Source organism: Grampus griseus, assembly GCF_964374135.1.
Source record: "Grampus griseus genome assembly, chromosome: 6".
Classification (NCBI taxonomy): domain Eukaryota; kingdom Metazoa; phylum Chordata; class Mammalia; order Artiodactyla; family Delphinidae; genus Grampus; species Grampus griseus.
This window is the reverse complement of record NC_139000.1, coordinates 112,167,582-112,192,381: the sequence shown is the minus strand read 5'-3', so window position 1 is coordinate 112,192,381 and position 24,800 is coordinate 112,167,582. Positions and strand designations below refer to the sequence as shown.

General features: G+C 48.5%; 2 protein-coding genes across 6 annotated transcripts in view; one reads left to right on the top strand and one right to left on the bottom strand.

The window, feature by feature from the left end:
• Window positions 1–19,307, top strand: part of CLCN3 (chloride voltage-gated channel 3) — an 82,865-nt gene extending 63,558 nt beyond the window's left edge. For 3 of the 4 annotated variants that reach the window (XM_082656612.1, XM_082656613.1, XM_082656614.1), the window contains 5 exons: window positions 608–1,153; window positions 3,357–3,543; window positions 6,034–6,432; window positions 11,089–11,305; window positions 16,970–19,307. In XM_082656612.1, the coding sequence (XP_082512738.1) occupies window positions 608–1,153; window positions 3,357–3,543; window positions 6,034–6,432; window positions 11,089–11,305; window positions 16,970–17,060 (1,440 nt within the window). In that variant the 3' untranslated portion in view covers window positions 17,061–19,307. Of the gene's footprint in view, window positions 1–607; window positions 1,154–3,356; window positions 3,544–6,033; window positions 6,433–11,088; window positions 11,306–15,398; window positions 15,475–16,969 lie in introns of all 4 variants that reach the window. The other variant, XM_082656615.1, reaches the window with a different exon arrangement.
• A 4,512-nt stretch (window positions 19,308–23,819) lies between these two features.
• The window catches only part of HPF1 (histone PARylation factor 1), an 83,655-nt gene continuing 82,674 nt past the window's right edge, over window positions 23,820–24,800 (bottom strand). For both annotated transcript variants that reach the window (XM_082655830.1, XM_082655829.1), the window contains one exon: window positions 23,820–24,058. In XM_082655830.1, coding sequence (XP_082511956.1) covers window positions 23,927–24,058 — 132 coding nt within the window. In that variant the 3' untranslated portion in view covers window positions 23,820–23,926. The remainder of the gene's footprint in view (window positions 24,059–24,800) is intronic.

Sequence of the window (24,800 nt, the reverse complement as noted above, 5' to 3'; positions counted from 1 at the left end):
AATTATAGCCTTGTTTTTATTTAAAGGTTTGTAATCAGTTTCTGAGTCATCTTTTTAAGTTTTTCTTGTGTGATTATTTCTGTGGCAGTTATTGATGTTTAAGGAAATAATCCTAGTCGCTTCAGTGGAATATTTTGTTTTTGTGGTCTCACTGGTGCTTAAGAGTTTTTACACATTTACACAAAAATGTGACTTAGAAATGTTTAAAATTTACTTTTCTCCCCCAGTTGTTTATGTCCTTCTTTTTGCTTTAATACCTAAGAGGGAAATTAAATACTTCTTTATGAACTGACAGGAGTTGGTGGTGGTACATTTATTCTTAACTACCATGATTGAATTGGCATTGAAGCTCATTTTAAAAATAACACAAGGCTAGGTATCTTAAATAATTAGTAGACATTTATAATCAGTTGATACTGTGAATTAGTAATGATGTGATAGCCAAAGTTACTAAATAGTGGTATTTTTCTTACCACGGTAAAATCCATTATATGTACATTCTAGCTGCAGCAAAATTTAGAGTGTTGCTATTTACCGTTCAAGTTATAACATATCAGAACTATCTTATAAAATTACAGCATTAATTTTTCTTTTCCTTTTTCTTTAGGTTAGCTATTATTTTCCTCTAAAAACTTTATGGAGATCATTTTTTGCTGCTTTAGTGGCTGCATTTGTTTTGAGATCCATCAATCCGTTTGGTAATAGCCGTCTGGTCCTTTTTTATGTGGAGTATCATACACCGTGGTACCTTTTTGAACTGTTTCCTTTTATTCTCCTCGGGGTATTTGGAGGGCTATGGGGAGCCTTCTTCATTAGGGCAAATATTGCCTGGTGCCGCCGACGCAAATCCACCAAGTTTGGAAAGTATCCTGTTCTCGAGGTCATCATTGTTGCAGCCATCACTGCCGTGGCAGCCTTCCCTAATCCCTACACGAGGCTCAACACCAGCGAACTGATTAAAGAGCTTTTCACAGACTGCGGCCCCCTGGAATCCTCTTCTCTCTGTGACTACAGAAATGACATGAACGCCAGTAAAATCGTTGATGACATTCCGGATCGTCCAGCAGGCCTTGGAGTATATTCAGCTATATGGCAGTTATGCTTGGCACTCATATTTAAAATCATAATGACCGTGTTCACTTTCGGTATCAAGGTAGGTGCTCCTGTGAGGTGATGTGTAAGTAGTCTTGGCGTGTTCAGCACTTGTGTGTGGAATGAGAAGTGAAAGTTTTATCTGAAGATGGTTGCTTCATAAATGTAGGCTGAAAAAGTTATCTTTTGGGTTCAATTTTTAGTAACGAAAAGAAGAGTTTTTTAGGAGATATTGTTGAGCATGGTATTTCTTACTGGGTTAACAACTTACCCCAAACCCAGCAGCTTAAGAGAACCGCTTACTGTGCCCTCGATGTTGGGTCAGTAGGATGGGAAGGTCTCAGCTGGGCATATTGTGTTCGTGGTCAGTTCCACGGTTGTCATCAAGACACGGCTCGGCTGGTCATTTCAAAGCCATTCGTGTGTCAGGCATCTCAGAGCCATTCGTGTGTCAGGTACCTGGGCTGAGCAGGTTCAGACAGCTGGCCTCCTGCACTGCCTGTCTGTCTCTGGTTTTTCCCTCGTGGCGGCCTCAGGGTGGGTAGATTCCTCACATGGTGGCAGTTCAAGGTCCCCAGAGCATGGTTCCAAGAGGACTGTTTCTAACCTAGGCAAGGATGTCCTGCAGCACACCTCCTGTTAAGTCCTGTTTCTCTGTGCGGTCACAGAGGCCCCGGGTTCAGGGAGGGGACACACACTGTACCTCGGAGTGGGAAGGGGTGTCAGAGAATTGATCATCATGTTTTAAAACCATTTTTAGTAGCTTCCTGTTGCACTGCTGTGACAAATTACCACTAAATCACATACATTTATTACAGTTCTGGACTTCAGAAATCCAAATTGGATCTCCCTGGGCTAAAGTGAAGGTGCAAACAGGGATTTACGGAGGTTCTGGGGGAGAGTCCATCTTCTTGCCTTTTCCAGCCTCCACGTGTCTTGGTTCCTGGCCCCCTTCCTTCATCCTCAGAGCCACGGCTGGTCAAGTTTTTGCTTTATCTCAGCATTCTGAACTCTTCTAAAGCCTTCTTTCACATTTAAAAAGCCTTTGTGATTACTTCAGGCCCACCCATATCTTCGGGGTAATCTCCTGTTTTCAGGTCAGCTGATTAAACAACCCTGCGGCAGACGATTCCCAGGAATTAGGGTGTGGGTGTTTGTGGGGAGACCTGGCTCTGCCTCCTGTATGGCTGTGGGATGTTGGCTGGAGAGGGCCCTGTGGGCTCAGAGCTCAGTCACTAGGCCTGGGGGCACCAGGCCTTTGCACCCGGGGTTTCAGGCAGCTAGGCCTTGTGCCCTGGGACATTGCTTCTTTTGAATTTATGAAAGTGAGAATAACATTCATCAGTTAGTCATTTGCCAGAGATGTAATTCTTAAGATCGTCAGTGATGTGTGTGGGAATCAGATGTCTGTCCTTCGGACCCTTGTTCTTTAAAGGCCGGCCCCTGCGGCTGATGCAGCTGCTACCATTCACTAGTGACACAGCACTGTGAGCCACGGGAGGACAGCTGCAGCTCAGCAGACTGCAGCGGCAGCAGCCTTTGAACCACCGTCTCTCTCTTCTGTTGTGCTCTGCCTTAGTCCGCTGGGCGTAAGGGTTAAGTGATAGAAAAGCCCTGAAGTTTCCCCTTTTTTCATGGTGAATCAAGTTAGAAGAGCCACTAAAGCCCCCACTTCTGCAGGGAGTTTGCTCTGTAAATCCAGCTTTCTCCCGCGGAAGCCAGAGGCAGCGGGCAGGCCGCCAGGGCCCACGTTGCCCTCCACTCTGGCTGAGGGCACACCTGGTGGGAGAGTGAAACGTCTGTTTTGATCCCTTCTACGTGCATATTCTTTTCATGACCTGACACAGTCGTCAACACGTGTTGCTCTGTGCTGGGCTCGTTTCGTGCCCGGCAGGTTGGAGCTGTTGGTCTTTTAATATTGGTTAAATAGTTGGTCTGTACTGTTCCTGGTTTCCTCACTAAATTGAATCAAGAAAACTGTGCGCCTTTTAATCATTTCACGTATGTGTGTATGTAAGGGACTGGCATGAAGAGACCCCTGAGCTAAAGGAGAAATAACTCTTGGGTCACCTTCTCTTTGGGCTGGGGAGTGTGGGTTGTTACTTTGTAACTGAGCTGGTGGGATTGTTGCCCTTACAGTTAGAACAAGGGTTTGCTGTAGTTCCCTTTGCACCAGGATTTTGCGTTGTGCCTCAAGGCTTAGACCGTAGGTCTGGAGCAGGCGCGCGGAGGACATGCCTCACCGAGCGCTTGCCCCGTTGCAGGTCCCGTCCGGCTTGTTCATCCCCAGCATGGCCATCGGCGCGATCGCCGGCCGCATCGTGGGCATCGCAGTGGAGCAGCTGGCCTACTATCACCATGACTGGTTCATCTTCAAGGAGTGGTGTGAGGTCGGGGCCGACTGCATCACCCCCGGCCTTTACGCCATGGTCGGCGCGGCCGCGTGCTTAGGTAACGGGGCCCCGCGCGTGCGCGCGTGTGTCTGTGGCTGAGAGAGGAGCGGGGTGGGGGAGGAGGGCACGGCGAGGCACGCGGCCTGTGCGGCACTGGTTTTCGTCTCGCCAGCCCCTGCACACTTGTTAATGCAAAGCCGTAGGAGCAGTTAACATCTTTTTAATATCGCGTGATGCTGTAGGGCAGAAAACATCTCACTACAACAGAGGCTTGATTTGAATCCTGGCCAAGGAGGTGTTTGTTTTTTCGTTGTCGGGGTGCTTGCCTTACCTGCAGCCCCTCTAGCGTGGTTCCTGGGTTAGCACTCAGCAGAGCTTCGGGGTACCTTTACTCCGCCTCTGCAGAGGTTCCCCGTCAGCCTTAGTAGAAGGTCCTTTAAGATGCATTTACAGCCGAAGGAGAAAGCTAACTAGTGTTCTAAGGCAAAGAAAAACAAAATGTCTGCATTACATTCTTAAGAGTTGTCCTCTTGGACATGAAAAATCATTATTTTATTTTATATTTAAAATGTCAACTAAACTTTGGTTATAATATTTAATTATAATTGGTATTTTGACTCAGTTTTGTTCAGTGAGCCAGAATTGTGTAGTTATTGATCTTCCAAAGTGTAATATTAAATGAAAGAATCGTTTTCTGCAGAGCAGCAAGTAGGCATCCACTTTGTGATGAGCGCCGCGCGGCGAGCGGTACAGAAAGAAATGTGAGCGTGGGCCCTCCCCTCACGAGACGCGGGTCAGGGGACAAGGCCTGCGCTGGTTAAACGGAGGAGCACCGCACGGGGCGATGGGCCCCAGCGCAGGAGCGTCGTCATGGGCCCTGTGGGGATGCAGAGGGAGGGTGGCGGCAGGGGCTCTGGAAGAGGAGCAGGGTTGGAAGGAGCTGCCTTTGTTGAAGAGGAGAGTGGTGTGCAGGCAGCGGGGTCGGGACGGGTGAACTCGGCACGCGGGGGCCTTTGGAGAGCCTGGCAGTGTTGGAGTAGAGAGTGCATTTTGGGCACCTTGGGAAAGAAAGGTGGATTGGTGAGAAGGAGGCAGTGACTTATGTCAGGATGAATTTCTATTTGGAATCAGTCAGGTCCGTGGCAGGATTGTGGCTTTGCCATGTTTAGTGGGATGATTTTGGGAAAATTCCTTTACTGCTTGATTTTTATCTTTCTTATCTTTAAAATGGAAATAATAACTACTTATTTCCTACAGTTGTTTTTGAGGATTATGTAAAATAAAATGCATATAAAGCTGTTTGCACAGTGCCTGGTAAAATACGTGCTTGGTTAAAAAAATAAAAGCCTCTGTAAACCACCTAGGGCATCCCTGGCCTAGTGTAGATACCTAATATATGGTAGGTTCCTTCTCCCTTCTATTTTTAGCTTAAAACACAAAAAGGAAGAGCTTTAGCTCCACACAGTATCAACTGACATGCCCTGGTAGGTTCTTGAGCAAAGGAGCGACATGGTGCAAGTAGCACTTAGGGAAGATTAACCTGGGGACACGGCTTATAATGTGGATGGGAGGTAATGGGGCCCGCAGCCAGGGAGGTTAGATGGAACAGTGCTCACATTCAGGAGCCGAGACTTGAGGGTCTGACTAAGTGGGTAATAGTGAGAATACTGAGAAAGGGGCCCCTAGACAGATGTTTGCAGAGCACATCAGCTAGGACTAGGTGAGAGTCTAGATGTTGGGATAGAGTAAAGGGATGAACCGGGAGTGGCCACTGGGTTGTCAGGAGGAGTGTGTTGTCTGGTCCTGGAGTTGGGGGCCGGGATGGGAGCTCTCTGGGGGAGAAGAGAGGTTTGGCTTTGAGTGTGTGGTGGTTTCTGCGACAGTGGGTCCCCCAGGGTCTTCACAGTTGGAAATGAGACCAGCGTAGCCGGAAGATAAAGTGTGGGTAGCCAGAGACATTGGACAGACACAGCGTGGGTGGAGGGGCCTGGGTCAGGGAGGCCTCAGCAGAGAGCAGGGTTCACAGTGGTGATCTGGTAGGTACCCGGAATAGTTCAGGTGAGTTTTCTAAGCGGGGGCATTACACTGTTAACAGAAACCGCAAGGCGTCAGAGTGTTTTATTCATTTTGAAGAGATTTAGAGGGGAGAAATGTATTAATTTAATATTCTACCCACGAGTTTAATTTGTAAATCGGTAGTAAGCAAATTAGCTATGATGTGCTTCACCAAGTTCTTTAAGAATTACTTGTAAGCTTTTACAGCAGTGAAATTATGTCTTTGTGATAGCAGTAAACCAAAATGGCAAACTGTATTAGTTGGTCAGCTGTGATTTTTTTGTCTGAAGTAAACCAGTTTTAAAATGTTATTTTAATAGTCTTCTATGTTATGAACAAAGAAGATTGGTTTCTGTAGATCTTATTAAAATAGCGATGATCCTTTTCACTAAGTTCTGTTTACAATTTGTGACCGCCTGCCTAGTGCAAAAATTCTACCACCGTGGATTGATGAGGACCCTGCCCTTCCTGACCTGTGGTCTTATTTTTTCAGGTGGTGTGACAAGGATGACTGTGTCCCTGGTGGTCATTGTTTTTGAGCTCACTGGAGGCTTGGAGTATATTGTTCCCCTGATGGCCGCAGTAATGACCAGTAAATGGGTTGGAGATGCCTTTGGGAGGGAAGGCATTTATGAAGCTCACATCCGGCTAAATGGATACCCTTTCTTGGATGCAAAAGAAGAATTCACTCATACCACCCTGGCTGCCGATGTCATGAGACCTCGGAGGAGTGACCCTCCCCTGGCCGTCCTGACCCAGGACAACATGACCGTGGATGACATAGAAAACATGATTAACGAGACCAGCTACAACGGCTTTCCTGTCATAATGTCCAAAGAGTCTCAGAGATTAGTGGGATTTGCCCTCAGAAGAGACCTGACAATTGCAATAGGTACCCTTTTAAAGAACTACGCACACATATACGTCTGTCTACGGCTCTGTCTGTTGGTATCTAGATACCTAGGTGGACGAGTATAAATATGTAATAGATTTCTGAAAGAAAGGAAAGCTATACAATTTAATTGGTTGGGTTCGTGGGGACAAGCGGTGTATTTTATGTCTCGTAATATCTTAGGTTCTTTAGGAAAGGAATTTACCCTTCCGTGGGATGTTTTCCAGCTAAATACTGTTTTATCTTTTGATTTGGCATTGTTATCAGGGACTGGAATCCGGCTCTTTCTTTTCTCACTCAGATAAGTCTTGTTAACTTGACAGTATTCACAATAGCATGTTATATAAGGCCTTAGTAACTGCCGAGGCATACAGCTAAATACCTTCTTGTAGTTAATAAAGCTGGCTTGTTTGAATGCAAGTTACTGAAAACTCCATCATCTTTGGTCTGTCTCATGTCAGATCCATAGGGTTTTGCTTTTTCAATTTTTGGATGTCGATTTACAGTATTAACTTGTAATATATAGTTTAAAGCAGCGGTCCCCAACCTTTTTGGCACCAGGGACCGGTTTCATGGAAGACGGTTCCTCCATGGCCGGGGCGGGTGGGTAGGGGTGGAGGATGGCTCAGGCAGCGATGCGAGCAATGGGGAGTGGCCGATGCAGCTTCGCTGGCTTGCCCATCGCTCACCTCCTGCCGCGCGGCTTGGTTGCTAACAGGCCACGCGCCGGTACCGGTCCGTGGCCCAGGGGTTGGGGACCCCTGTGATAGAGGGTATTTTCGTCCAGCCATTGCCTTGATACTCCTGGTGTTCAGTAGAGGACTCGGAGCTGAAAATGTAGAGCGTTCAGCCTGTCCCCAAAGGTCATTCCTGTGAGCCCGTCACCTCCCTCCAACTTACCTCTGTGGCCAAAGGGTTGTAAAATATTTCAGTTCTTGAGCCATTTGAAGAGGGAAGCCTAGATGGTGTAGATGGGCAGCATATCTCAAGGCAAACTGGAAGCTCTCAGTTTACAAGAGCTATTCAAGCAAAAAGAAGAAAGAAAGAAAAGAAAAGAGCCTATGCAGAATATCCAGTTCAGCTAAGGAAAAGGCTGCAGCTTTGGGAGACTTGCTCAAAGCCTAGCATTCCCCTGAGCTAATAGACTGGTAGTTGTCCGAGTGGGCGGAGTGTGTGTTAGATGTGGCGGCGTTCAAGTGTTTTAGCCTCTGAGCCATCTCCACCGCCGACCTACAGTCGGAGAAGAGTTTCGCTGTCCACATTTTGTTCATTACGTTGTAATAGTAAGCAAAAAAGAAAAGGGTCAGAATTTTGGAATTTATGTAGAAATTTAAAGGAAAAAAAGCCCAGGTTTTTAAAAGATAAAGTGGTAAAGTTAAGAATTATTTATATTCCCATTGATTCTGTGGACATATTTTTAAAAGTTGATTTTATAACTGTCTTGAGAAATAGAACATTGGGGATAGCAGATAATGTCAGTTTAAGGGAAATAGGGGTACTTTAGATGTGTGAAATAGCAACTCATGTCATCAGAAGGGTTAGTCACAGCATGATTTTCTTTAACACAGCTTAAATATTTGCCAACATATATTTTGGTAAATTTTAGTTTTTGAATGGGAGAAATAGACCTGTACACTAGAGTTTTGTATATAATATGTAGTTTATAGATATTTATATAAAATAGTTTATCAAAGGACCGAAAGGAATGCTTGAATAAATTGTGAACTATATACTATGTCTGGGGGTGGAAAACTCAAGATTTTAAAAGAGCAGTTTTCTCCAAATTTATTTATAAACTCGGCATTAAATTTTATGTTATATCGTTAAAAATCTTTTTTTATTTTATTTTATTTTAGTTTTGGCTGCGTTGGGTCTCTGTTGCTGTGCATGGGCTTTCTCTAGTTGCGGTGAGCGGGGGCTTCTCATTGCAGTGGCTTCTCTTGTTGCAGAGCACGGGCTCTAGGGCGTGCGGGCTCCATAGTTGTGGCACACAGGCTCAGTAGTTGTGGCTCACAGGCTCTAGAGCACAGGCTCAGTAGTCGTGGCGCACGGGCTTAGTTGCTCTGCGGCATGTGGGATCTTCCCGGACCAGGGCTGGAACCCGTGTCCCCTGCATCGGCAGGCGGGTTCTTAACCACTGCGCCACCAAGGAAGTACCTTTTTTTAGTTTGTATGTAGATAGTACATTCACATAGTTCAAATTTGAGAAGATTAAAAGTTTATAGTGATGAATTGCCATACAGAGAAAGAAGAAAAAAGGTATATAATGAAAAATCTCTCATCCATGACCTCGTAATCCCCAGTTTAGCTCCGTAGGCAACTGTCTCCTTGGCTTCTTACGTTTTCTGTAGGTATCATTCTCTGCCTGTGTAAGTAAGTGTATACGTTTTCTCCTTTTTTATAAAACAAGTCATAACATGCTACCCAATACGTGCTGTTCTGTGTCTTGTTTTTTTCACTAAACAATGTTTTCTTGGACATCTTTCCAAATCATTTTATTTTTAACAGCTACACGGTACTCCACTGAGTGGATGTACTGTGGAATACATCATCATTTTTTAAATCCGCTTCCCGCTGATGGACATTTAAGATGTTTTCAGCCTTGCTGTGATAAAAATTGCCACCTCACGTATCTGATAACCTTGTGTACTTGACGTTTTGCCTATGCAGATGTAGGGAAGTACTAGAAATGGAATCGCTGGACCAGAGAGTAGTGCATTTGTAATTTTGTAAGGTATTTTCAGATTGCACGAAGTTGTGGTTCTGTCATGGACTCTCACCAGGAGTAGATGACAGTTTACTGTGTTAAAGTTTAGTCCAAATGGAGAGACATTCCTCCTGCATTTTTTTTGTCCAGATGTAAAAGTGAGGCTGAATGCTTTTTTATAGATTTGTTTACAATGAAGCATATATTTAATACTACATTTATAGTGTGAATTGAATCATCTTTCCTGTTTTCCACCTTAAGGTATAAAAGCGTACTTGCTCCTTTCTGATGATGTGCTAGGAGCTGTGAGTTTTACAGGGAGATTCTTAATGCATGAGAACTCGAATACCGTTGACATATTGAACACGATTAGAAAGGTACATGGCACAGTGACAGTTAGGCTGCTCCCCTCCTTGTACTTTTCTCCTGCCCCCTCAGGAGCTTCTGTTCAGAGTAAAGCTTTAGCTTGTGCACCTGGGAGAGAGGATCTGCTGAAGGTTTGCCCCATGGCAGTATTATCATCAGCCTTAGACTGTGAAACAGCGTTTACTCAATAATCTGAACTGCAGTACATGGACCAGCCTTTTGTTTATCTCTTTGTAGGAGTTAAAATTAGCTTTGTACCTGCTCAGGTAGTTGAAACACCATTTTATGAGTATAGAGACTCTTTTGGTTTATGAAATTAATACAAATGAAATTAATACAAGTGAAAGATCCCTGAGGGATGTTTTTGGAACCTGTCACTCCCAGGTTTCACAGAGCAACTGTCCTCCATGCTAACAGCACCTCCGTTCCTCCATTCACAAGCCATTAGCCTGAAAGCAGCTTAACGAGCGTTTTTCAGAAGTCATTTCTGTCAGTTGCTGGTGGGCTTTCTTCTTCTCCGTGCCCTTCTCATGCTTCCGAGGTGCTTTAGGGAATCCTAGCGCTAGAACGTCACTGACCGTGACAGCACAGTGAAGCAGGGCCTTGCTGGGCGGAAGGAGAAGGCGTTGCGCTGTGTGTTTATGAGCTGGGCTCACTGCTCGTGTAGGGCTGGTGCTTGTTATTTTGGCTTACATATTTTTGTGGCAAAACTCACGTTCAGAATGTGTTCAGTATGACAAATAGGATATTTGTACACACAGCTTTGGATTCATACTAACGAGGAGCATAAGCTCTTTCATTTTGCTTGTGTGTTCTCTCCCTTTCGCGGGTTTCCTTCTCCTCCCCACGGTCTCTCCTCTGCCGTTTTCTGCGTCCTGGCCACCTGTTGTCTCACAGTTTGAGAGGTGGCAGAGAGGAAGTAGGCAAAGGACAGAAGCACTTGAGGCGGAGCCCCGGAGAGCGGGAATGAACGGAGCCTGTGCAGATAAACCTCGAAAGTCGGTCGGTGTCCGTTACGTGTGTAACTGTACTTTCAACCCACCTCATGACGCACCTAGAAAATTAAGCTTGAACATCAGAAAAGAGGAAGAACTAGCTGGTTCACAGGGGTAGGATAGACAACACCGTCCAGGCAAGGATGAGATTCTCTGTGGTCTCGCCTCCAAGGCAGGAGGAGTGGCCCACGGCACAGGCAGGCCTCTTGGGGGTGCGTTCCTGTAGTCAGTGGTGCTCTCGTTACTTGTGTGCCTTTAAAAGCCCGTATTCCCAGTATGCTTCCTTGTCCCCCAAAGTTAGACCACAGCAAAGAAAATTATACCATGATATAATTATACCACAAGCATTGTATTTGCATGAAGATGATTTGTTATTGGTGGATCCTAATTCTGTCTAATTTAAGAAATTGCTAAATGGCTTTGCAGTCCATTTTTTTCTTGGTGAGGAAGATGGTAAAAGAAAGAGGGGACCGAAAGGATACGTATACTTACTGTTTTAAATCTCTGAATAAGCAGGTTGTCCTGAAAACAAAACAAACAAAAGAAAACCTATCAATTTTTAATTTTTGGTCTTCTCTGTCTCTTCAGAGAGTGCCAGAAAAAAACAGGAAGGGATAGTGGGCAGTTCCCGCGTGTGCTTCGCACAGCACACCCCGTCCCTCCCAGCAGAGAGTCCCCGGCCACTGAAGCTCCGCAGCATCCTTGACATGAGCCCATTCACGGTCACGGACCACACGCCCATGGAGATCGTGGTGGACATCTTCCGGAAGCTGGGCCTGCGGCAGTGCCTGGTCACACACAACGGGTGAGTGTGCTCGGCCCGGCCGCCGCCAGCCTGCGGGACGCTCTGGGGGAGCCCGGTCAGCCCCATCGCCCTCCCCGGGAGGGGGTCCTCGGAGTCCCACTTAGCAACGGCGAGCAGAGTGTCAAGTGCCAGGTCTTTGCCAAAACAGGAAGTGACATTTCTCAGGAGTACTTCGGAGCTGCAGGGAGCCAGGGCGTCGTGGTGCGGGGTGGGCGGGGCCCAGCTGAGGGTGTTTCCCGTTTTAGAGGGCGGCGGAGCCCGCGGCCTGCAGCACCGCGGCACTCTGTTCTCTTTTTGTAAGTATGCCATGGTTAGAGTATTCATCTCCAGTACAATAATAGCTTTCTAAATGTTTTGCTGTTTACTCTTTGCTTTATCGTGTAATGAGGGAAATCATATATAATTAAACGAGGTTTGTGAATTAGGTGAAAACCTTTTGCAAACGCTTTGTCTCTGCTTTTCTGTGGTTTCCATCCACAAATCTTGAATAAGGTGCTGGCCGATGAACACCAGTGCACTTAAAATGTATAAATTGATTTCTCTGTCCTTTGCACGTAGACTGGCCGTGTTTCCCCACGGTAGGAGTGTGGGGAGGTATGGCCTGGCGGGTGTCAGGCAGCGTGGAGACGCACTGCGGGCCCGCCTCAGCGCACCGGCCTCAGCCCGGCGTTGCTCCCCTGCTCCTGGGCTGGCATCTGCCTCCTGCCCTTTCTCTCCGGGCCCCTTGATCCCTACCGTGTGGCTCTTCCCACTTGGAATCCTCAGGCACAGTGTTTTACCTGCAGGCTGATGACAGCAAGGCTGGACTGTGTGTAGACGGGATGATTCCCCTGCGCCACGTGAGGCTCCTGGAAACACCGCACACTTAGAGGACCCAGCGGTTTAACAAACGATCCCGTAGGGACAAAACACACCACCCCTCTGTAGAGAAAGGAGGGAAAGCGAACACCTCCCGATGGGACACCTCCTTCGAGTTTCTCGTTGACCTCTGTGGCCCCCTGCACAGAGGTGGTCGTCAAGGCTGGGGAGGTGTGTCCAGGCACGTGGTCAGCACGGCGTAGCTCAGGGGTCAGGTAGCCTTCCAGCTCGGAAGCCCAGCCTCTTGCTGCTTTACGTGGTGGTTGACCCATAGAGTCTGTCTTCTTTCTTTGTGATTTCTTAAACTACTGTTTTCTTGGACAGTATATTAGCCTGTATTGGGTTAGGAATAGAAACAGAAAGCTAGAGAACTCGATCCATGATTGGTGTTTCCACTGTGCCGACCAGCTAAGATTAAGTCTAGGTAAGAGGAAATAAATCATTTGAGGGATGCAGCTCTTGATCAAGGGCAGGGAGGCTGACGATCAAATGCCACAGATACTGATGGGAGAAGAGATGTATGTTGTAAAATAACTACTTTCTTCTGTTTAATGTTTGATTTAAAGAGTAATGGTACCAGACTTCATTGTTTAAAAAGCTAAATGGAGTACCTTATCATGAAGGTTTGGGGTCCTTTTAGTAACGAATGGCTCACTTGGAAGCCTAGCTGAGTGAGTTGGCTTATTAAACGTTGACCTGCTCTGTGTTGCTCTCTGTGCTTGGCGTGGCTTGTCCTCCTGTGTCATAACAAGTGTGGATGTCCTTCTCCAGTCCCGGTGGAGCATGTCACAGGCTGTGTGGGTTCATGCCCGTCGTGCACTCTGCTGACGGAGTTCAGGTTCTCAGCAGCACGGATGCTGGAAAGGAGTGAAGGGGTGGGGGGACAGCTGATGAAGATCTTACCTGATCCTGCCTGTTTGTAAGAAAGCGTGGGGTGGGAGGTGGCTTTTTATGTTTATTGGCCTTGATTATATTTTCCTTACTTCTGTCCTTCAAGGAAAATAGATTGGTAGATAAAAGAAGAAGAGAGCTCATCTCTTCTGCATTTTAGTGGAGAGTCTAACGGTCAGTATGTTACAGTTCATACTGGGTCCTTCGAGGAGGAAAATAACTATGTATTTTGGGGGGAAGAAGACCTGAGGAACCTAGACCCTGAGATGCAAGGAGAAAGTGAGACTAGGCGGGTGTCTGTCAGCGTTGAAGATTCCCCACGTTTTGTATTCTGATTAGCAGAATTTCTCAAAATCTTTCAGTCTTGGTGGAACCAGCAGGATGAATGGCTCAAAAAAGAGGTCCGTGACCATATGCGTTTGTAAAGTGTTGGATTAAATACAGTTGAGGTTCTTTACTGTGGGGCTTCTCAGAGGCGGGTGAACAGCAAACTTGGTTTTCCAAACATGCACCCTTTAGGGGAGGAAAACGGGAGCAGAGGAACTCCTGGAACTCGTGTTTCTTGGAAACCAGTATTGATACTTTGGGAAGATGCTGGGTCATGCCCTGTTTACTCTGACGTCATTGTTCGCCCCCCACCACCACCTCCAGGGAACAGAAAATTGTTTCCTACGTGAATCACATTTTGCATTGATTTTCCTTGCACTTCTGAAAGTAATAAAGCAGCACTGAATTTGCCCTTATTACTCTCAAATCTCTTTTCTCCAGTAACTAAAGAAAGGAAATATGTGTATTTCCTCCTTTTTAGGGCTGTTACTTGGTAAATACGAAGATTACTTTAGACGTCTGTAAATTTGCCATTGTGTCTTTAATAAACTCGTGACTGTCCTCACTGTGTACCTTGCGGTTTGGCAGAGGTTACTCACACAGTAACTGAAATTAATCATTGTATGTAACTGGGTAGAAAAGAATGAGTAAGAACTAAACTGCGATTCTTTTACTGAATTGTCAGGATGCTCACATTTCTTGATTCCAGCTATAAATGCAAGTGAAGTGATGGTTTTTGTCTGTTTTACCTCAGACATTTAGTCAGAGAAGAACATCTACTGAGTCAGTGTTTATTTTATGTAGTGCATTTTTTGAGTCTTTTGGAGGGAAACTGGCTCCCATGCTCTGAGTTAGTTTGTTAGTTAGTTTTTCAGTTAGTTTGTCTTCGTTCTTAAGGAAAAGTACGTTATTTTAAAACATAATGAGAAAAATTAGCAAAGAACCTGTTTCTGGCTTTCCCATTCCCTACCCTCCGTTTGCCGCCCCGCCCCAGCACCCCCTAGTGACTGCTTTATAACTGACGTCGGTGGGGGACCAGAGCCTTTGACGGAACGAGGTCCCCTGTGACTTCTCCAGGAAGTCAGGACGGTCTGAGGCAGCGCCATACAGAGCTGACTTAACCGGAGCACAGGGACGTCCAGTCACCCTGAAGGGCACGCTGGTTGGGCTTTCAGAATTCAAAGATTAAAGCGTTTTAGGGTTCTTGACATTCGCTGTCTGTATTGCCATACATGGTGGTTGAAGTCATTCACTTCCATTTTAAAGCCAGTTACCAGAATTTTGTTTTAATGACTAAAAAGCAGTTGAATTATTTTCAGGTACCCTCATGAGAATTTGTTCATCATCTTGCTTGATGTTATAATAATGATATTAACCGAGAAATAATCATTATTTAGAGAAAAATGTATAAAATCAAAAAATCATTTTTATTAAGCTTATTTTAAGAAGCAGAATTCCGCAGGTCCTGAAAATCGGGGAGCGCATGTATTAGTCAGCTTTGTTTAGTGTGCGTTTTCTTTCATTTTAATTCCAAGTAATAGTCACGGGGTTTCTTAAGGAGGCCAGAGCCTGAGGAGCCCGGGCCGCCTCTGCCTTTTCCCCAGCGGGGTGAGCCCAGCGAGGAGGGCCGCGGGCGACATTGCAGAAATGAGAGAAGCACTCTCCTCTGTGGGAAGAACGCTGCAAATGCAACTCCATTTCAGAGTTTCGTAGCTGTGATAGATGTTGTTTCTTTGTACTTTTTTGTAGTCATCGTCATTGTGTGCTTTTGATTTTTAATTTAAAAAGGATAACCACCCACCAGTGTTTCAAATAGGATCTTGTCACTTTGGAAAGTCAGTAGAGTTCATGCCGTGGGACCTGGGATTTCAGATCATTTTTGTGTTTGTTTTCCTAAAGCTCATGAAAGCATTCTTACGGTTCATGTTTTAATTTTTTCTCGCATTCTCTGTCATGATTGGAAGCTCCTCCCGCCTAAGTTCTCCCGCAGTCATTAGCATCACGTGGTCTGTTGCAGGAGCGTCTTGGGGATCATCACCAAGAAGAACATGGTAGCGCACCTGGAGGAGCTGACGCGGCGCGCCGAGCCCCTGGTGATCACGCGGCTGCTCCCCAGACCTGGGGGTGGGGGGCGTGCTGTGACGTGACCGGGCACACGCCGCCAGACCGCCGGGGCCGAGGCGGGAACCTGGGGCCTGTGACCCTCCCGCCCCCGCACGCCCGCGGTCTGTCCGCGAGGCTGGGGGCGTGTCCAGGCCCCACCATAGGGAAGGCGAGTGGGTCCCGCCTCCCGTCAGGGTCTTTCCTTGATTTGGGGCCGTAGGCAGTGTGGTCGGCGGACGAGTGAACCCTCTTGGACGTTCTTGCGGCAAATACGTGCCCTTGAGGACAGCCCGCTCTGCTTACAGTGTCCCCCAGCCCCACCCCGTCTCTGTCTTGTTCCCTGGTCTTTGGCCGTCTTGTGGGGACTCTGGCTCAGACGTGGTTGTCACGGGCCTCCGTTCTCTGCCGTACCCGCAGAGTCCTGGGGCGTGGGCCCCGGTGCCCTTCGCAGGCTGTTTCTAGAACGCTGTCAGCAGCTTTGAGAGCCATGTGCGGTGGTTCTAACTGGCTCTCTGTCCCAGTGGGGTCATGACTGGAGATGATTTTGAATCGTCTGTAAGTGGCCTGGCTTTGGCAGTTACTGCCTGGAACTGCCTCGCCCTGCAGTTGCCATCCCTCCGTGAGGCCTGTCCCAGTCCAGCACCGATCAGGCACCCCTGTTGTGCGCTAACCCTTCACAAGTGTTTCATGCATCCTTTTTAAAAAAAGCTACTAACCAGAATAGTAAGTAGCTACCCATCCATTCTGCTTTCTGCTTCATCTGTAATCATCTTTTAGGACTCCTTCTTGACGTTTTCACCTATCTTTCAGTGTAAGCATTAACAACTCAGACTTTCATAAAAGCACTGTATCTTAACTTTTTTGACCAAAATCAAAAAAGGAAGACATTGACGACCGTACTAGAAATTCGGGTTGTCTCAGAGATTGATTCTTGGGATTCTGAAGTTTGGGATTGAAATTCTGTGTTGGCCATTTTATATGCATTTTATCTCAATTGTATGTGCTTTCGTGTAGATTCTGCATACAACTGGGCAATCCTTAAGTTATTTTTTTAAAGTTAGTTCATTTTGGCTTTAAAAAAAGCGGAACATTGAGGGGATTTGGTCACCAGACACTTCTTTCTTGATGCGGTGGGAACAAATTTTCCTTCTCAGGTGGGGTCAGCGTCCTTTCCTGTCCTACATCCTCCCGTCTTTGTCCCTTTCTCGCTGGCACACGTTACTCAGAGTGGCTGTGCTTCAGGGGGGCCCAGTCCTCAGTCTCGGGGAAAGGACACCGAGCTGTTAGTGACGTCGTACTCGCTATATCCAAGGATGGGTGCTGGGTATTTAATTATCTTTACCAGTAAAATGCTTTTAGAAAATACAGAATCAGGCTGCTTGCTTTTGCTCTACTCCTGTCAACAAAAAGGGTTTAGCTATGGATTTAGCTCCTCTTTTCTTTTCCTTTTAATTTTAACGGCAACCTTCTGTTTATCCTTTTCAGACGCCTCCTTGGTATCATCACAAAAAAAGATATCCTCCGTCATATGGCCCAGACGGCAAACCAAGACCCCGCGTCCATAATGTTCAACTGAGCCCCGTGACGTCAGAGGGAGAGGAGGCCGGGGAGGAGGCCCGCCTGCTGAGCAGCACCACGCTTTAACCCCCTTCAAAAAAGGAAGTAGAAAAGCTGGGCTGCTGCAACATGGTTTGCAGTACTGCTGGTGGAATGGAGGAGTTGTTTGGGGAGGGAAAGGAGAGAGAGAAGGAGGCGAGTGAGTATCTCCCATCCCACCAGGGGGCCACGTGGTGTGCTGTCTGCGCTGAATGCGCTCAGCCCAGGGTGTGGCGTGGGCCTCCCTCCACGGGGAGGGCGGCCGAGCCTGACCCCGGCCCCCAGCCTGCTCTCCAGCACCGCAGAGACGTGCCTGTTTCGGGAGGGATCCCTCTGAATCGAGCCATCTCTAAGACTGCAAGGTCTTGCCCTTTTTTAATCAAAACTTTTCTGTTTAACTCATGAAGTGTACAGTTAAAGCATCACCTTTCTACATTCCGGACGAGCTTCTCCCTCTCCCCACCGCCCCTTCTCTCTCGCGCTCTAACAAAGCCTTTGTAAGTTGGTGTGCCCTTTGGAAGCAGTCCTTTCTCATATTGAGATGTACTGAGGTTGTACTGAGGTTTCACACAGAAGAAGGGAGTGTTTCTTGTGCCCTTAACCCTGTAGTTTGCCCCATCACGAGATGCTGGGTGCAGTCACGTGTGCGCCGACAGGGGCCCATGGCACCGGGAGGACCTCCACGGAGGAGAAATGAGCTCTCGCTCGGGTGCCGTGTGGTTCAGAACCAACAACGGTGAACTTGACTTGTGAGGGTAAACAGTTTTCTTTTTTGCTTTTTTTTCCGCCCCTCTCTGACTTTATGGATAATGTGACCTGGTCGTATGCAGATTTTGTTTCTAAAACTCCTATAATACACAAGTACTGTTGAGCGTAAGGAGACAAGATGCTGCTTCTTTGACAGTGACGAGAAGGAAGAATTCTGTTTAGCTGCACCTGGTATGAGTTGCATGTTTAAACACTGGAATTTTCTTTTTCTTGAAATTAGATCAGTCTTTTTCTTTTCTTTCCTCAAGGTGTTTTACTGCTGACGCTGAAGAAGAAATGTAATTCATAACTTGCACTAAATGTATATTTCTTTCTTAAAAATTTACCATTCTTATTTATATTTTTATGGATTAAAATTTATAAAATACAGATCAGTTAATATCGCACTTAAGTAATTTTACCTTTTTAATGTGATTTTTGTAGACTAATTCAGACTTAGAAATATGGAGATACGAACAAAGTTTACAGTGGGAACAAGGGTTTAAGATGTGGTTATGGTTATTTCTCTGCGATCAGATGTGTACGGAAACCTTTTCTGATCTTTCACTGCCATCCCCTGGGTTGTCTTCTGACCTGTCCATTTTGACTCATTAACTGGAAGCTGAAACACTACATATTATTTTGCAGATTAAAACCAAAAGTTAAACACTGTTAACCTTTAAAAGAAAAATGAAATGAAAACAGTAGAATTGCAGAGGTGGCAGTTAAAACGTTAATCTGAACAGAACCTGTGAATCTTTGCATAGGTCGCGTCCAGGTGTCCAGTGACGTTTTGAATCCACACTGCACTTTTTTGCAGGATGAGTTGAAAATATACTGGGATGTGTTTGGAATTGTGGGTTTTGGAAATATCTGACTTAATCGTGGTCTTAATTCACTATTGGCAAAGGCAGTTTACTTGAAGCACTGGCCTAAGAATTCTGGATTATGTATTTTTGGAGGCAAAAATGAATTTTTACGGGCACATTTTCTGAAACATAACTGGCAATGAGCTGTTTTTACATTTTAGCAGTGGTTCTTCACTTCCTGGTTCTTAATATATCTGTAAGATCTGTGAGATCACGGAAGATCTTTACGGTCTGCAAGGTTTATAAGATCATGAGGCCAGATTAGAGTGACAGTTGAGAGTTGAGCAAAATGTTAGGAATTTCGTGAGACCTTCTGAGTTTTGCTGTCTGCCTGCAGTTAGTGTTTTGTCCCCGTTCCTCCCCCCTTGGCCGCCTCCAGGCTTTCTTCCTGGTGTCTGGAGGGCAGTCCTTCCTGAATGATGGTCCTGTGCGTCTCCCCTCGACCTGTCATCCGTGCATTTGCCCCCGAGAGGCGCGGCCTCGCGAAGTCACACGTGGCGTGGATTTTGTCTCCCACGTTTCCTTTCCGATTTCAGGTCCTGCTTCAGAGACTGACATCTCTGGTGGATGTTGATTTTCTTCTCGGTGTGTCCGCCCTGCTGAGACCGGGGGTGGGTGGGTGGGGTGTCTCCAGTGTGCTCTTGGTTGTCTGCGTCACTCTGTTCCACTTTTCCTTTTGGTACGTTGGGGTGTGTCTGCTTTTCAGCCAAAGGAGGGAACACTGGAGACCATGAGATCGATGTGCCTGGCTCATTGGCGAACAGATTGACCGATGTGGGTGGAGCGCCTCATTTGAGTACCCTTTTAGAGAAGGTATGATGAGAATGGGCAAGGGTGTCAGCATCTCTTCTTATTCAGCATTGTTTTCAGTTTTGGCTCATGAAGAATGCTTAGTTTGTTAATCTGTGATGTTGCCTAGAGCTGTATTTATCTGTTTTTATTTATACTTATGTAGTAAAGCTGCATATCATTACAGTAAAAATGGTTACTGTGATGAGTCAATCAGAAACTCTATTAAAATCTGTATGACAGTGTGTGGTTTGGCCTTTGATTCCCTCTGTCACCGTCCCCCGCGGTCACAGCCGTGGTGCAGCCTCGAAGGTGGGGGAGGGTCGTCCCGCGTCTCTCGCGTTACAGCGCCGGTGCTGTCCTTTGCAAGCAGGAGCGACAGGGGGACAGACGCTGGGGTAACAGCGGGTGGACGTACCAGCGATGGGGTCGGCGGCGTCTGCGGGCCTGCAGAGAGATGGCTCGGTTTGCTGTCACACCCCTGAAAGGAGACGCGTGAGTCAGCGGCACCGTGTGCTTTTAAGAAAGAGTGTGGAGGTTTGCTGACAGAGCTGCCTGCGAAGAGGTGGTGACAGGTGCGCTGTGGAAAGGCCTCCGAGGTGTCCGGCGGGAGGAGCCCGGTCCCCACGCGCCCGGTGGGCCTTGTGTCATCGCTCTCGCGTGCTGTTCACTCGACACGTGTTGAGCACCGACTGTGTGCTCAGCGCTGCTCCCTGCTCCCGAGGCCTCCGGGCACGCGGGTGTCAGATGCTGACACGTGTCAGGGTGCGCTGTGGTGGTTGCTGAGCACGTGTGTTTACGCGATCCGGAGACCGCGCGCTGTCCCGGCCAGTGACTCGGGCAGAAATCCCCCGGCTCGGAGGGTCGGGGGGACACGAGCCACGGGGGGCGGGGATGCTGGTCGTGTCCGAGGGGCAGGGTTGCTCGTGAGCGCGCCGTGGGGGCGGCAGGCTGACGCAGTTCCCCCCTGGGGGAGGAGCCACGCTGAGTCCAGAGGTGTGGGACGGGGCTGGGGGCGGGGCGGGGCAGGAGCAGCAGGGTGGGCGGGGCAGGCGTTGGGTCCAGACCATGGGGCGGGGCGGGGCGAGGGGGGGTCGCTCCTGAGGCTCGGCCTGCGGGGCGGGGCGTGCGGACCCTCCGGACGTGCAGGGCTGGAGCGGGGTGCCGGCCGTCAGGTCTCCCGGGCTTTGGGCCAGGGAGCTCGGAGCACCGGCTGGGTTGGGCGAGGGCGTCCGGTGGGCGGTTGTGTGTCTGAGGTCCGTGTTCTGTTCGCAACGCAGGCCTGACCTGAGCCTCCTCGTGGGAGGCCACCGTGGGGTCGATCGGTCAGGGCAGCATGAGGCCGGGTGCAGAGGCCCCTCGTGGGAGAGGTGGGCCGCCCGGGCGCGTGAGTCACGGTCGCCGACAGGTGAAGTCAGTGAGGACGAGTCGGCCCCGCGGACATCACTGATGACTTTGGCCGGGGCAGGTTCAGCGGGATCGGGCGGCCGCAGTGTGACTGGAGGGAGGTCTGCAGAGATGGGAAGGCGCTGAAGGCATCGGGACCGCTTTCGGAAGAGCGGTGTGTGATGGACGGTGCTGTGTTGTAAGCTGCGGGATACTATGGCTTGTGCTGTTGTTCATGGTGTTATAAGGACACCGCGGGCCCCGACGGAGGCCCTGTACCAAGCCCACGTCACCAAACCACGGCTCAGTCTCTCAGCTAAGGGCAGGTCCAGTCCCCGGCAGCCTGGAGGTGCCCGGTCAGCACCAGTGAGGTCATCCGCCACGGGCTCCTCTGTCCCCCGCAGGTAGGTCACCTGAGCTCCAACAGGGCACCGTCTCCCCTTGGGCCCAGGAGGGCCGCCCGTTTTGCACAGCCCCTCGGACCCCCTCCTGCTCGCTGGATGGGATGAATCGCTGAACACAGCCAGCAAGGTCTTCGGCGTTTACTCAGTTGGATTTTGCTTCTTTTAAGCAATGGGGATGTTTGAGGGAGACTCACTGTTCTGGGGGGGGGGGGGCTTGAGTAGCAGGAGGGACTCCAGGGGGCGGGGAGCAGGTTGGACAGGCGGCCTTGAGCGGGTGCTTTGAGCTGGTGCGGGGGGGATGTGCCCTTGTGGAGACAGTTGAGATCACGGTCTCTGGTGAGGTTTACTGCTTCCGCTTATTTTCTTGGGTGAATCATTCTACGTGTTAGAGGTTACACAGAAAAAAATTTTCACGCTCCAGGTGTGAGCTTAGCTCAATTTGAGCTAGGTAATGATTTTGTTAAATTCTGATTGGGTCAAGGTGCTTTACTCGTGAAAGAGCCCAGGTACTTAAAATGAACAGGAAGGCAGGTGGCATTTGGAGGCCACAATAGCCAATGAAGAGGAGATAAAAATATCTAGTAAACGAGGTTTCAAAGGACTGTGCCTTTAGTGCAGGAAAAAGGTAAGAAAGGAGTGCTTGGTGTCGGGCTGGCAGGAGGAGCTTGTTCTTGAATGGCCAAGGCTCGGTCCTTGGAAGGCCAGTCCCTCCTGAAACGCGCTGCCAGCCCTCGGACACAACCGCTGGGCTTTGAGACTGGAAATGTCTCTATTTCACAAGACTCTTGTCCTCAGGAAGCTCTGCTCACAGCTACAGCATCCAAATTGTAACTGCCACGTTCTTGGCACTCCTGTCCAAATCCTGTCTTGGCTCCAGTATACCCAGCTTTCTGAAGATTTGCACTCAGGTTTGTGTAAGGTGTGGATGAGAAGCTGAATTTTTCTGTCCCCTTTCATTTATTCCTTGGTAGGAAATCCTGTTGAAATCCTCATTACTGATCACAAGAAGGCAAATTTAAAAAACTCACATTTGGGACTGTTGGATCAACAAATAGCAAAATTAAGGGAACCTAGGATTTCTAGCTGAGCAAACAGTTTTAATGAAAGACACTTGAGTTTCGTAATCAGTATTTTAGATAAATGTGTTAACTATTTCTAAATACTGCCACAGTACTGACAGGCACCCTAGAAAGTAAAGAAATCTGTGGGAAAAAGCTCAAGAGCTTCTTAAAAGGTTATTTAAGACCAAACGTGATCTGTTTTTTTCCGAATCAAAGTACGTGTGAGCTAATTGTTACTGTCACGTTTTAACATACAGCAGCTCAGTGTTCAGATGGGCCCAGGTAGCTGCAGGCAGGGCCTCACGTAACGGAACTCTGTCTGTTCTTAGAACGGGAGCCCTGCTGTCAGGATGAGGACGTTCCTGGAAGGGACTGAAAGGGAGGGAGAGGCGCCATCAGCTGAGTCTTAACTGCGCACAGCGGCAGCACGGCCATGGGAAGGAGGACGGCTGCCGCACGTGGGCTGCAGCAGAGGGCTCCCCAACTTCTGGGCATCTCACCAAGCAGTTCCCCAGACCGTGCTAGCGTGGGTTCCCCTGGCGCTGAGTGTGGGCCACGGTGGTTAACAGATAACGCTTATGTTCAAGGGTTGGCGCTACTGAGGGACCTGAAAGCCCACAGCCTCACCAGGGAGGGAGTCCTGCCCCCGTCAAACTCCTGCCCGTCTCCTCACCCTTCTGCCACGAAGAGTCCGGGTCTCAGGTGGGTTCTAAGGAGGCGGCTGACCCAGTTAACTTTGGAGAGTTCTGTGGGCAGGTCCAGTCAGTCCTGCAAGATGGGGGGTGAGCCAGGTGATCTGCGGGCATTCCCACCTTGAACCTCACGAGGGAAACCTCACTAAGGGGCCCTTTGGCCCAATCCACAGTTTGCTATTATTTTGTTTCACTGTGAGCTCTGAGGTTTTAAGGTGAAGGACGTTCTGTCAGGTTGAAGAAGGATCTGAAGCTGGTCAAACACAGCTACCCAGACTGTACTGGAAACCCAATGGAAAACTTGAATGGTACACTGACTGCATACTGTGTCGACACCCTAATGCTGTGTCGATTGGCAGGTACAGACAGCCCGAGGAGCGCTGCTACAAGGAATGGACCTAACGGAGCGAGTGGACGCTCGTGGGGCGAGGCCCGGAGTGCCTGCAGCTGCTGTTCAGATGCAGCTGTGGAGGATCCGGGGTGGGTCCTGAGTCTGCTCCCCTGTGCCCTCCCTGCTGCCCAGAAGCCCAGTGCTTACAGCTGCTGCTCTCGTCAACTCAAGTCTCAGAAACACATTCCTCGCTGCCTACGTGTTAAACGCTGAAGCAGGACTCACTCCTGGGAGGGGAGGACTGCGTGCTCGTCCACAGGTGTCAGGCGTGACATCCTATGACGACATCGGCGAGGACCACGGCAGGTGCATCCCCTCTTCACACGTGATGAGGGCATCACCATGCAGACGATCTGACTGCACGTGAAAGAAAAAACCAGCCACGAGAGCTTCAGAAAAGTTTTTAGCAAATGTTTCCGTCCATTTATTTTCTGTACTCCTTAAAAACAAACATCATGTTTCATACTGAAGCTCTGAAATACTGTATACCCGAGAGGCACCTCCCACTCATGCTGCAAGCTGGTCCACGTCCTCTCTGCTTCTGTTCGCCAGGTGAGCTTCAATAATTTCTGCAAAGAGATTCCTCTTCAACAGATTATACGCAAGAGGTAAAAGCTGGCCAGCGACTTTATGAAAATACTGAAAAACAAAAGAAGATGACATTAGCCAGAGGACGCAGCAGGTAATACAGTGGAAAAAGCAGTTGTTAACGAAGCCCACTCCCCGCACGCTGGGTTTCAGCCAGCGTCTGCATGACAACAGTGAGTTCTGAGACAGCGCCTGGCGACGTCCCTGGGGCAGTCGGGGCAGTCGTGCAGCTCTTCAGGACGAAGGGCACTTCTTGAAGGAAACTCAGAAGAAAACCAAGTAAAAACTGTAAGCGTCCTTATTCCCTCAGATACGGTTTATTCACCCCCTTTTGCCCCCAGTACGCTCAAATGCCTTTTCCTTCTCGTCGGCGTGTCCCCACCACATAAGACTTCAATCATCATTTCCGTCAGCTGGCGCCGTCGGAACAAGGAGCTGAACATGAGTTTTCACATCGCACTGAAGGCTCCCTCGTGTCTTCAGTTCCTTCTCGCCCCATGTCAGCCTCCACCCCTGAAGTCGCTGCCTCTGTCAAGGGCCCAGACGCGCTCCGAGGACAAGGGAGGGCAGCCACCGTTGGCGCCTGCTGCCTGCTTCACCGTCCCTTCTCCGATGCTGCTGGATTCTCAAGACAACCGAGTTTCTGTGAAGCTGCTCAAGCACTATTCTGATCGGTCACTGACCCTCTCTGGCTGTTAACCACTCTGATTATTTTTACTGCTAACAAACAGCCCTACACGAGAAAGACAGAGTCCCCAAAACAGACTCCCCCACAGTGGCGTCAGCCTGACCC